The 12,742-nt window shown below is 36.3% G+C and overlaps 1 protein-coding gene across 1 annotated transcript in view; it reads left to right on the forward strand.

Annotated features, from left to right (window-relative positions):
- Positions 1-12,742, forward strand: part of LOC148819555 (protein kinase C-binding protein NELL1-like) — a 164,859-nt gene that overhangs the window by 141,449 nt on the left and 10,668 nt on the right. Inside the window, exon 16 of the mRNA XM_088934521.1 lies at positions 11,964-12,104. Within this exon, the coding sequence (XP_088790647.1) occupies positions 11,964-12,104 (141 nt within the window). The remainder of the gene's footprint in view (positions 1-11,963; positions 12,105-12,742) is intronic.

Below are 12,742 nucleotides of genomic sequence, written 5' to 3' on the forward strand. Positions count from 1 at the left end.
AGACAGAATTAAGAATAACTACACCCCATATGATGCGTTTAGGTCACTGCTCACCACCAATAAATACTCTCTAAATGATGGCTAACTGCATGGTGACTTATTCATGCAATAAAGACTGGCTTCTTCAGATGAAAGTGCATGCACAATATACAGTATTTCTATGTGTCTTAATAGACATAATGCTGACAACATCTAGAAAGAATGGTATCTAAAACAGTGGTAGGGTGTGTCTTTTTAAATTTAATTACAATTACTTGTGCAAGGGATTACTTTTCAAAATTAAGTTGAGGGGAACATTTACGATGTAATCAGTTGCAATGATCTGTGAAGCATTATGTAAAGTAATAATATAACCTCTTAAACAATTTCTCCTATCAACTTGGAACTTTTTATATAAATAATTAATCATCATAGTGCATTACTATTTAAAAAAACAACTCTCCCTCACAGATTTAAAATAATTTTTCATTAATAATGGAATAATCTTAGAATGCAGTACACAATCCATCCACCCTTCCTGTGTGTGACAAGACCGTTCAGGGGTGACTCTTTTCTGACCAGCTCAAGGGCAATTCTGATCTCTAGCCAGCCTTTCTTTCTTAAAAGCTCAGCTAACGTCGGATAGGAAAATTTGAAATCTCCTCCAGAAGTTGTTTGAGAATCCTCAAATATCTTATTCTTACACTTCAGTAAAACTACGTAATGTATATCACACAAATACAAACAGTATCAGTTCACACTTCACTGAAGTACTATAAAAATGCCTGCAGTATTCCTCCCTTGTAGGAAGACTTAAATTCAGCAATTCATTAATGTTAAATGGGACAAACTGATTCTATCCACATTTTGAACCTTTCATTTGTGTGCTTAAACCTTTTAATTTCAGTTAGGTTTATCATCTTTGTATTGTTTTTAGAATATCGCATTGCTTTCTTAATTTTTCTTTATTTTTATATTGTCATCTGCTAGTTCTCAACCACCATTCATTCGGAAATGCTAATACAGTGGGACTGTAGTGTGTTATTCAAAGCCTTATATAAATACTAATCCCAATAAAATAAGAGTGAAGATGTTTCAGTACACTAGGGATTAAAAGTGTTCTATAGTTTTTCAGTGCAGAAGAGTGCCAGTACTGTTACGCAGTATATGTAACATTTCTCTAGTGCCACAAATAGACATGTTGAATAGTGCAACAGACAAAAATATAAACACAGGGAAATTATGTACCTTTTAAAACTGCTTAATACTCCATAGGAAATGTCTCAAAGAAAAAATAGTGGAGTAGTAGTTCTCTTCTTTTCTCTCAAGTTAGTGTAGCATCTGACAGCCTAAGTAGCACAATAAAACTGCCTAACTCAATTATTTTAAATTCATATTTTTATCTCGCATATACACAGCATACACCCTGAGCCTGGGTTACCTTCATCAGTCTGTGAATGCCTGAATGCCACAAGTGGAGCAACAGAGTTTGGAGAGTAAATTCTGAGCTGGGAACTCTGAGATTGAAGTCTGCCTTTTTTCTTTTTACCTGCAGCCTTTAATAAATAACAGCCTTGGCTTTGACCTTGCACTTTTCTTATGGGATGTAAGAAATGAAACAGATCTGAGGCATGGTGGAATTATTTTTTTCTTTCCTCGAAACCATGTTTAAGATTAAGACTTCAAGACCAGAGTGAAAATATTTTGTTCAATTGTCTACTGTTTCTTTTTCTCTCATTCTTCAAGAGGAGTATTTCTAAACACAAAAGCACTTATTTCAGAGGAGGAGTTACCTTTTAAATGTTTCCTTAATATACATCTTTGTATTGTGCCACAGTAACAATGGTAAGATCGCACCTTTACAGATTGGAACGGTCTCTGAATTGGTCCAACGCCATTTCATCCAATTCAGGTTATCTATTTTTTATTCAAAACCAGAACTAAATAACAGAGGAAATGAAGAGAAGTCGAAGACATTGGCCCATTGATATACTGTATGCCTATTGGATTTTTTCCTAAAATAAGGATAAATGAAACCTCTTTGCTTTCATTTTGCAAAATGATGTACGTGGTAGTGTTTGACCAGTAGGTGTTGCTCTTTGTTTGGACCAGAAGGTCCAAATCATGGCCCCAGAGTAGTGACAAGGGACACTGTGCTGTAGATGGTGGCAAACTTCACATGAGGTTCTGTCTACTTGGTACTTCTCAAAAGAGGGGCATTATCACAATACCCTGGCTGAATTCCACTTGAGTCTTGTACAATCTGTCCCCTCAATTCCCTAATTAATTTAATTGCAAGCAATTACTCAGTTCTTCACCTGACATGTTATGTATTGAGGCACATCCTCAATATTACTGGCAAATTATTACTGCCATGGGATCCCACCCATATGTAAAGTACTTTTGGGTGAAACGTGCTGTATCAATGCAAACAATTATTATTGGATAATACATTTTAAGAATTAAATTATACAAAGATTCCATTTTTGTTTTTTGTCATTCCAAGAATGTTTTTACATTCTGAACTGTACCCTTGTGTGTTAGTTTCAATTATTTTTAATTTGCGAACCTGTCAAATCCAAAAAAACCTTTAAAAATTATTTTAAGATTGAAACCAAATGTCGATTAAGACTAAGAACATTTGAAGTATGTTTTCAAGTTTGCAATCTAATAAGATTTTAATATCTATACAGAAATATAGTACATGAATGTGTATAAATAGTACAGTAACAGATTAAACCCTGTGATGTAAAAATGAAAAAAACTAACTTAAAACTAAAAAAAAACTCCTAAAGCTAAACATGCAGATATGGTATTGATGTCCAGTACCTAAAACAAGGTAATTCTCTAATGCACTGTGTAATAACTGTTCTTTGTAAAACAGTTGTTACAGTATATATTAGTGTACTGCTTCTCTGTGTACTCACTCATTCTGCCAAGTGGTGGTTTAGATGTTCTAGGGAATGAACTCATTTATGATACAGAATACCAATACATACCACATATTAGCTGCAGATATACAGAATCCACATCCAGCTCACTTTGCACAATACAGGAATGCAATGTAAATTATTCTTCCCAAAACTACATTCCATGAAGACCCCCTAAGAGCAAAATAATCATGATGCATTTTCACAATAGGGACAAAAAACTAAACACATTGATCGGGCATAGCGTACAAAGTCTTTGAATCAAAATTGCTTTTGTTCCTATTTCAGAATTGGACTATTATTGTTTTTTTTACCATTGCTTTTTATTCCTACCCAGAAATGATTATCTCTAATAATACTGCTCCATCAAAATATGATACTGTGTTTTGTTGCAACTTTTCAGATAAATTGCATGAAGTCTACAAAGGTAGTGCAGTCTTTCTCATTTGCTTGCAAAGGCACATTCTGAAACACAGAGGAGTTACTCAGTGGTTTCTGCACAGATCGCTTTACCACAATGTGGTACTTTTTTCAGCTTCATTATATGGAGTAGATCCCTTTCACGCAGCAGACAACTATTTATCATTGCAGCCCCACTGCAAAATCCATATCATCCCTCTGTGAAGGTTACATCCATATAGGGACTTGTTAATTTTTAAGAGCTATTCTACTGTAGAATGAAGGACCAATGGGGAAATGGTTTGTGGGTATTGATTTTGCAGGCTTAAATGAACAATAAATGTGAATTATGGTGGGTTGCAATTCACAGTATTCCAACTCAACCAGCTGTAGATCACCCACTGGATTCACATCAGCTAATATCTCGGTTAACAACAAGGGGAAGAAAGAAAACAAGCAAAAAGAAACCCATTTTCAAACGTCTTCTGAGGGTAAAGGAATGCACGTGTCAGATAGGATTAAACATGTTATGTCGGAATGACATGAAGGACCACATTCCTAATTCCATTTTCTCTAATGAATCAAAGATGCTCGAATAGAAAACGGAAAACCTGTTTGATGGACAGTTAGACATTTCCATTATTTCAGCAAACTAAAATTCCGTTTAAGGAGAATTGGAATAAAGCCCAGGGGATGCAGAGTAGAATTTTAAATCTGGCATATATAGATAAAAATAGCAATATCCCTATCTAAGGCTTAAGATATGAATTATCTTAGATGAATCTACCTGAAAAGTATGACCAATAAAAACCAGAACATTTAAGTTAATTTTTTGGTCGGTGGAATATTGTAAGTGCTTGATGATTGTACAGTATATACTGTACATTGGATATAGAGTGACTATGTAATCTCTTATATCAAAGTACTAGTTAAGATATTTAAATGGAATTTTATTTTGGAATCTTTTGTTTGTGTTTCTTAAATACAGTAAAGGCCCGTAGAATGTATTAAGTGAACTGTTATACTGTATATTTTTGTTTAGACAGAATGAAGCACATTTATAAAGCATCAAATCTGTTTTCCTGCCTTTCTGTTATGACTTTGAATCAAATGATGTGCAGAATATTCTGTCAAATGACTTAATATGATGGGCTTTTTTAATTAGAATGGTAACTTGGAATTGCACAAAGAAATACCAGAAGTTTTTTATAGATTAAATATAAATTTCTGTAATGCAGAGGACATGATGAAATGTGAACCCCCTAAATATGAAAATAGCTCATTATGATGCTTATTATTTATACCAAAGTTTTTTTTTCAGTTCTTCCTTAGTGTAATGGCTGTCAGCATGAAAATGCGTTACCATCTGTGCAGATGAGTACATTGTCAAGTGGTGCCTGAGGCTGGGGCGTGTTATGAGTCAGATATTTTTTAGCACACAGTTGTATTCTAATTTAGCATGACATTGGCATCCCAGATCAGCCACAAACTGGCCCCCTCAGACTAGAGGACATTTTTGATAAATGTGTTACTCTCTTGCTGGTTGTTAATTTATTTTGTTCTCTTCTATATATCTCTGGCCTAGGTGCATGCTTTCTTTTCTTTTGTTTGTTGTTTTGTGAACTACAAAATGTGTAGCATAGCTTGTGGCACGTTAATTACTATTTGGTGGTGTTTTCATTATTAAATGATGATTTTGTATGTCCTTCTCCATTTTGGGCATATTTCAGTTTGTTCAATTATACAGAAGTGTGTAATGACACACAGATTGATCAAGTGTATTTGTTCTTTAAAATGTTTTGATGTGATTTATTTTAACAAATGGATCTGTACTCATTCTAGAACAGGGATCTCAAAGGCAGAAATGTGAAATAGGACAAACTATATTGGATTCCTGGAGATAAAAGCTTGCACAATACAAAAAGAAACCAAAACAAAAGGAATTTTGTTTCCACATATAAAAATTCCTTAAAGATGTTTTCTACTGTAGCCTCTTTGAGGGGGAACATACAGTATACTGAGGCATTAAAAATGCAACAAATGAGTATTGAAACAGATAGCATTTGTCGCATTTTTAATGCCTCTCAGTATGTTTACAGCTTTCTATAAATGAGTACTCAATTATTCTTCATGAAGAAAAAGTTATGGAAAATGCACTGCAGTTACACACGGTCAGTTTGTGTCTTTTTAACATTGACAGATTTTTGCTGGGGTTATTAGTCTTTTAATGGGAGGCCTTTTTAAAAAAAATACATTAGTAACCAATTTTCAGAAAAATTTCACACAGGTACTGAGGGGTGCTTTTTGCCGTGTGAATTGTAGTGAAATTCAGCATGTCATAATTATACCTTTTAAGTAGTTTCTGGCAGTCTCATATCACCCTTCACAGTAGCACAAAACAGTAAAAAACAAACAGTTGCTTGTGATGCTTGACTAGCATCATAAACACTAGCTTTTTATAAAGCAAAATTAATTTCTACTGATCAATATTTTTTATTATTCAATAACTAGAATCTAAGAAAATTAGATTGTGGTTTTTTTAATTACAGTAGTTCTTTGCTTAGTGTGTCTTCTCCATAGAACTCTTTTGTCCAAGCCATTATTTTAATTACTTAATACACCATATACACCTGGATAAGAGTGTTATATTTAACTGTCAGTGGCAGGTGCACAGAAAAGAGGGATGTACCTAACCCACACTCGGCACAGGCTGTAGTTGTGCATCTTTGTACTATTTGTGCAGTAGTGATGATAAGGTTTTTTGTTTTACTGTAATAATTAGAAATTGGAACAGTGAATTACAGGAGTGGTATGACAATAGTTAGGAATCAGTCACACAGAAATGTACAGTGTCACACACAGATTCAAAATATACAACATACAATTTAAGACACAGCACCAAAACATATAAAACAAACCATCAAGGGTAATAGAGCCGATTTGTGAATTGATCTTCTGTGCTACAAAAATGTGATCATGCACTCAGGGATGATAAAGATCAGAGTTAATGACATTAGAGTTAAAATATATTGACTATAACATGTTGGCCAAAAGATTGTTGACGAATTTGAACTTCATACTGAAGATGGAGATGAGGTCCAAGCAGATCATGCTGTGGTTCCTTTAGCTGCTTCCTCTGTCCTGGCAGTGCTCTGATGCAGAGAGAACAGAGATGAGCTTTTCCTAGAGTTGCTGAAATTAGCGTTGTAAAAGCCTACGCATAGTCATCTGCTTGGGTCTAGCTGCAAGTAAGACAGGCAGGAGAAACTTGGTTAAAATGTTAACAAAAACAGACCAACTGTCTTAATTTGGTTGATTGTGTTTCACAAACCAGCTGTTACCCAAGGTTTCTTCTTTTGTAGAAAGAATATCTTTATTGACATGTGGCCTGATGTCTTGGAAAAAAGTTCAGTTCTGTTTGAAGTCATATGGTTGGTAAAGTCAAAAACTGCCATGTGTTTTGGAGAGAGAAGGGCTGAGCTAGTGAGTTAACAAGTGAAATGAGTTGGGTAGTATCTTTATAAAACCAGGAAATTACAGTTTGTGATTGGTTAAGATATTATCAGGTATAATCCTGGTGTGCACCCTACACTGGTTGATCACCTGCTGGGTGATGGACAGTGACCTGTGATCTATTGTGTTGGGCAGAAGGGGAAAAAGCAAATTGAGGGGAGCCAGGCTGCATCATATTGTACATCATTGTGTGTTTCAAAATGAACACAGCTTTACAATGTCCTCGTCTGTATTCCAGACATGGGAGATGTTTCATATCATTTGGGCTGCTTTATACAGAGGCTCAAGCTCCTTTTTCAAGGCAACAGAAAGGTTGTTAGAAATCCTTATTCTAAGTGTAACAACATGCCTTGCCACTACAGTGCTTAAGGCAAAATGCAATGAAAAACGGTGCTCAGAGTCTCAGACAATAAGAGCAGAGCCCGATACATATGTTTACTGTATGTCTAAAAAAATACAGAAAAGAGAGCACAGCCAGAAATCACAGAGGTGCTGTCCAGTACAACTTCACTGAAAATAATAATCAGCTAGATGCACACTCTCTCCACTCCAAACTAGATTTAATGTTACATTTTATTTGTCAACAGTTCAGCAAACAAGTCTTCATCAGGTATGTCCTCTTTTTACTGTAGGGCTGGTTTTCATTGAAAAAACGTCTCAAGCACCACAGGAGGAGCCCCAGTTTAGCCCACCATGGCAGATGCTCCTCCCCTCAGTCTCCCATGGCTGATAGACTGGAGAACTAGAGGCAGGCAGTGATTAATCTATGCAAGCTCCAGTGGAATGCATAGGTGCATAGTCAAATTTTATGTATTTCTTCTCTACATATAATTTAAAAATAAACTCCTTTCTGTATAAAATGGATTTTTAATTATATTCCAGGGTAAAAATATCAGTAATGTCATTACCAGTACCCCGGTGAAGCCCTCACATGTTGCTCATGTGTGAGAAATGCACTCCAGGGAATGCATCTCCATTGAAGCCAGTCTATAATTACTGCTATTAGCGCTGATCCCCACAGAAATTCTTTATGTGGAACGCATCCTAAGCAAGGTACCGCTGTACTTAATTTTATAGGGTTTCTGCTCCACCTTGAGCTTTGGGTTTTTAAGTTCAATTTGTCATTGCAGAGAGACTGAAGGTTGAATACAAATACTGTTCAAGATTGGACCATCAGATTTTAGTCCAAACTGTCATCCATCAGCATCGCACGCTATTATAACTATATGATGATCAGTTGTTCAGTATTTTGTAACATCATTCAGGCATGTTAAAATGGTTTGTCTGAATTGCCCATAATGTGTCTTAGTCCTATTACATTGGGCAGCTCTGTGGCTTGGCACTTGTTTTAAAAATATCTATTAGTACTGTACCTTTAAAATAAATACAGTCCTGAAAGTAGAATGAGTTGTTTTTGAGGGTGTATAACGAGACAAGATTCTTTTCAAAACTAACATTATACAAGCATTAAGAACAGAGGATGAGACAGATAAAACAAGTCTGTAGAAAAGGTTTTCAGCCTTTAAGAAACAAGTGAACAGGCTTAGCAAGACAAGAAAATTGTACGCTTTTCAAAAAGTGAAAAGAAAATGGCTTCAAATGCTGTCCCTGTCACTGACACTATAGTTTTGAGAGAAAATGGTAAAGGTGTGGAGGCGTGTCACAAAGTTTAGGCAGATGTATGCTTTAAAGCAGTGATGTGTGCAGTTCTTAAAAGATATGAAGGCCCTGTAATGCATTTACAAAGGAAACAGGTACAGTATGTGTTCAAAAAGCTAAATGCCATTTAAATGTTGTCATCAGATGTCATGAGAAAAAGGGCTAAGTATGAACTAAAGCATCTGAAATGATACTGTATTCATTTTAAGGAAACACATCACTTACTTCTGACCACACCGATGAAGGAGAGCTGTTTCATTCAATACATCATAAGCATTTGACTAATCGAGCAGTACAATTAATAAAAAAGGAGTTGTGTTATGTATGAAAAAATGAGCTCGTCTACCCAGAAGCGGGTTATATTTTTTTTAATGTCTTAGCATTGTAATCAGTTCAAAGCAAACATTTTCATCATCCTGCATCTTCCCATTTACTGTATAAGACGATGTGGAAGGTCTTAAGAACTAAATGGGAAGGTAAAGGATGATAAAGACTTTGAATAAGCAGTTGTGTGCCCTTAGTCCCAGTTTCCACCCTTCGTTTCCAGGACAGGTTCCAGTGTGCTGATAACTGGTTGATGGAGTTCACTGCGGGATTTAGATGGTCCAAGAGGACAGTGTATTATATTCTGTTTAATAGACTGCAGAACACAGGAATCCTAAATTATGTCATGATGTCAACCTTATCTATTGAATGCCTGTATAATATTTTTCAGCTGAAGCACTTCTGAGAAATGATAACCCTGTAAAATGTGAATTAAAAATCGCTGAAGGAGTGCTGCTTTAATGGTGGTGGATGACGGTTCAAAACCCTAAGCAGTGTTGCACGAGGTAGATGAAAGATCAACAAAATAAACAAGCGTGTCACTGACGGGGCACTGTAGTGCTTATTGGTGAGAATAGGAATGTATCGGTTTTCACACCACCATCCTTTCTGACTAGGGAGAAAAGGCTTTTTTTAAACAATCTGCTTTTGGCAAGAAAAAAAGTTCAATGGTTGCCTTTGTGACCTGCAGTGCAGTGGGTTGTGAACTCAATCTTTCTGATGTTGGTTTTTTTTTATTGTCGGATTACAGCCTTTCTGGCTCTGTTAAGTACTTTTCACTATACCTCTTTGCAAGTTTCCCAAGTGCTCTCTTCAGAAAAGAATACGCACTAGTGTTATAATAAAAATAATTGCTTACACTTATATAGCGCTTTTCTGGACATGCCACTCAAAGTGCTTTACAGGTAATGGGGACTCCCCTCCACCACCACCAATGTGCAGCATCCACCTGGATGATGCGACGGCAGCCATAGTGCGCCAGAACGCTCTCCACACATCAGCTATCAGTGGGGAGGAAAGCAGAGTAATGAAGCCAGTTCAGAGATGGGGATTATTAGGAGGCCATGATTGGTAAGGGCCAATGGGAAATTTGGCCAGGACACCGGGGTTACACCCCTACTCTTTTCGAGAAACACCCTGGGATTTTTAATGACCACAGAGTTTCAGGACCTCGGTTTTACGTCTCATCCGAAGGATGGCACTTGTTTACAGTATAGTGTCCCAGTCACTATACTGGGGCATTAGGACCCACATGGACTGCAGGGTGAGCGCCCCCTGCTGGCCCCACTAACACCTCTTCCAGCAGCAACCTTAGTTTTTCCCAGGAGGTCTCCCGTCCAGATTAATTCTGAATCCTGGATTGAACTATCAGTGCTTATAGCTTTGTCTGTTTCTGTATTTGTTTAAGCTGTTTCTTTTTCATTGCATTCTGGAAGTTAATGTTTATTACGTATTTGTAACTTCATAGAGATGTAAGGTGCAGGACTGTAGGTGACTGATTGAAACTGGACGGTAAAACGGTAAAAGATGAAGATAGATGAACGGTAGAGTTTCTTATTTTCAGAGTTTCCATGGCAAAGAATAATTGAAATATCTTTTCTATTAAAAGTAGCTAACAGCTAATGATATTAAATTACATTAAAACATGAGAGCGCTGAATCATCATTATTTGGAAATGTGTCATTTGTTATAATGGCATACTAGTTTTTGTCAAGTCCATTCCAAAACCTTTATTAAATCACAATGATCTGTACAAATGACTGTAAGTCCCTTTACATTTTTTCCAGTACATTATTGTGTGTTAGAAGATAAGCAAAACAGTCCATTATTACTCGTGTTGAGCGTCAGGTGTTTTCATTTCAAAGCTGTTGTGTTGACATACTGTAGATCAGTCAGAGGTTTCTTGCCTTTTTAATCCTAACATTAATTTATACATTTATATGTTCATTAATTTATAAGTAATATATGTTAGAATTACAACAGACTTTGAAATGACTTGAAAAACCTTGTGGTATGTGTGCATTTAGATGGTGTGTATCATTCACACTGGAAAAAAAATTAATTGATAGTTTCTCTTTTGCTTTATTTATGTATTCCGTTATCACAAGGTGAGCACAAGAGCATACAGTATATTCATTATACGCATTCATTTCTGTAAGTGCCTCTTGCTTTGACCTGTGTCACTCTCTCATGGTGCTCTTGAAAAACAGTTCTGACATCTCAAGGAGGTTTATCTCCTGATGAAATTATAGTAAATACATTTACTATAATGTATTTAATATTTAATCCCCTGTGATGGAGGTGGCATAACTCTGGGTCACTTTGTCTCTGAAGCAGAGTTTTAGGGGTGACCACAACATGAAAGATAGACAAATTAAAATTCTTATGATGAATCATGAAAGCTGGGAGACTGGATTTATGAAAGAAGGTATATCTAAAATAATATCCTTTAGTGGGGTGTGGGTCACTCCTGAGCCCTGAATTAAGTGTGTGATGGAATGCATCCTCACTGAATACATTATTAATGGGAAATAAATAAGATGACATTAAATGTGGAATCCATGCAAGGTTGTACTGATAAGAAAAAAAATCTTTATTGTACTTCTGAAGACACAACATCCATTTGTATTTATGATCTTGCTAATACTGGTGGATAATTCATCTAGCTACAGTATGTCTGAGCCCACTGTGGCATTACAACTGGTTTTAATACTAGATACAAAAAAGGTTTAGATGCTTCAGGCTATGCAGACCCCAGGAGAGGTGTAAATATAATCTGTGGATTTGGCCCGAAGTAAACGGGGGATTGTTTTATAGCATGCATTAATCCAAGAGAAGACTCTTGCATGGATGAAAAGTGAAGAACTTCTTCTGTCTTGAGGCAAGGCCCTGGATTAGACAAGTCCCCTTCCCTTTGTGTTACAGTGCAATTAACTCCATCCAGCCATCCAATCTCAGCTCTCGAAAAGACTGATTTTAAAATTTCTGTTTACAGGACCTTCAATATATAGGAGTCTTCAATATTCTGTACCTGGTTACAAACCAAAAGACAGAAGTCAGAACAAAGAAAGGCAATGTGGTTGTTTTCTTTGTCACCCGAGAATGGAAAATGAAAGTAATTTCCCCCTCTGTTGTGCATTTTATTTCTCTCTGAGGCAGATATTGATGAATGTGCTGAGGGGCTGATTCAGTGTCACAACCACTCGCGCTGTGTTAACCTCCCTGGCTGGTTCCACTGTGAATGCAGGAGCGGTTTCCATGACAATGGGTCCTACTCACTTGATGGGGGGTCCTGCGTTGGTAAGCAATTAAGAGTTGAAATGTTGTACTCTTTAATATATCATGTCTATTAATAAACCACTGGAATCATGAGTGCCTCTTAGTCTAATACCCAATTAGTGCACTGGATTTTGGTCAGATTCTGCAGACAAAGGCAATAAATTGAAGCCATTAGTGCGATGTTTGTGCATTATCTAGCATTCCACATCCATCTTCATGCAACTTTGTTGCTAATCCCCCCATCTCCTACCAAGTCATTCGTTATCCCTAATCAGTGGTCTTAGAGTAATGAGGAACTTTAACTTGCCACACTGGATCATAATCATCAATTTGTATGTTATTTTGTTCTGCTTTCAGCACCATTAATTCAGAGGGACTTGTCCTCCATCTGCTATTATGCCTGGAAAGACAAAATTGCGATAAGACAAAACAGTCTGCACATCGCATGTAATGAACAGCTAAGACTTAAAAAAAATGTAGTGCAATAATTTATAGGCCCGTAATCACATTTTCATATTTATTAATCAACTCAGCGCAAGAATATGAAAAAATACAAAAGCCAAGCTAGATTTAAAATCAGTACATATACATATACTGTATATGAACTCTATAAGAAAATGTTAATTCATGTTCCTATTCACAGTAAAAAAGATCTGATT

This window comes from Atractosteus spatula, chromosome 16 (assembly GCF_055471065.1).
Source record: "Atractosteus spatula isolate fAtrSpa1 chromosome 16, fAtrSpa1.hap1, whole genome shotgun sequence".
NCBI lineage: Eukaryota > Metazoa > Chordata > Actinopteri > Semionotiformes > Lepisosteidae > Atractosteus > Atractosteus spatula.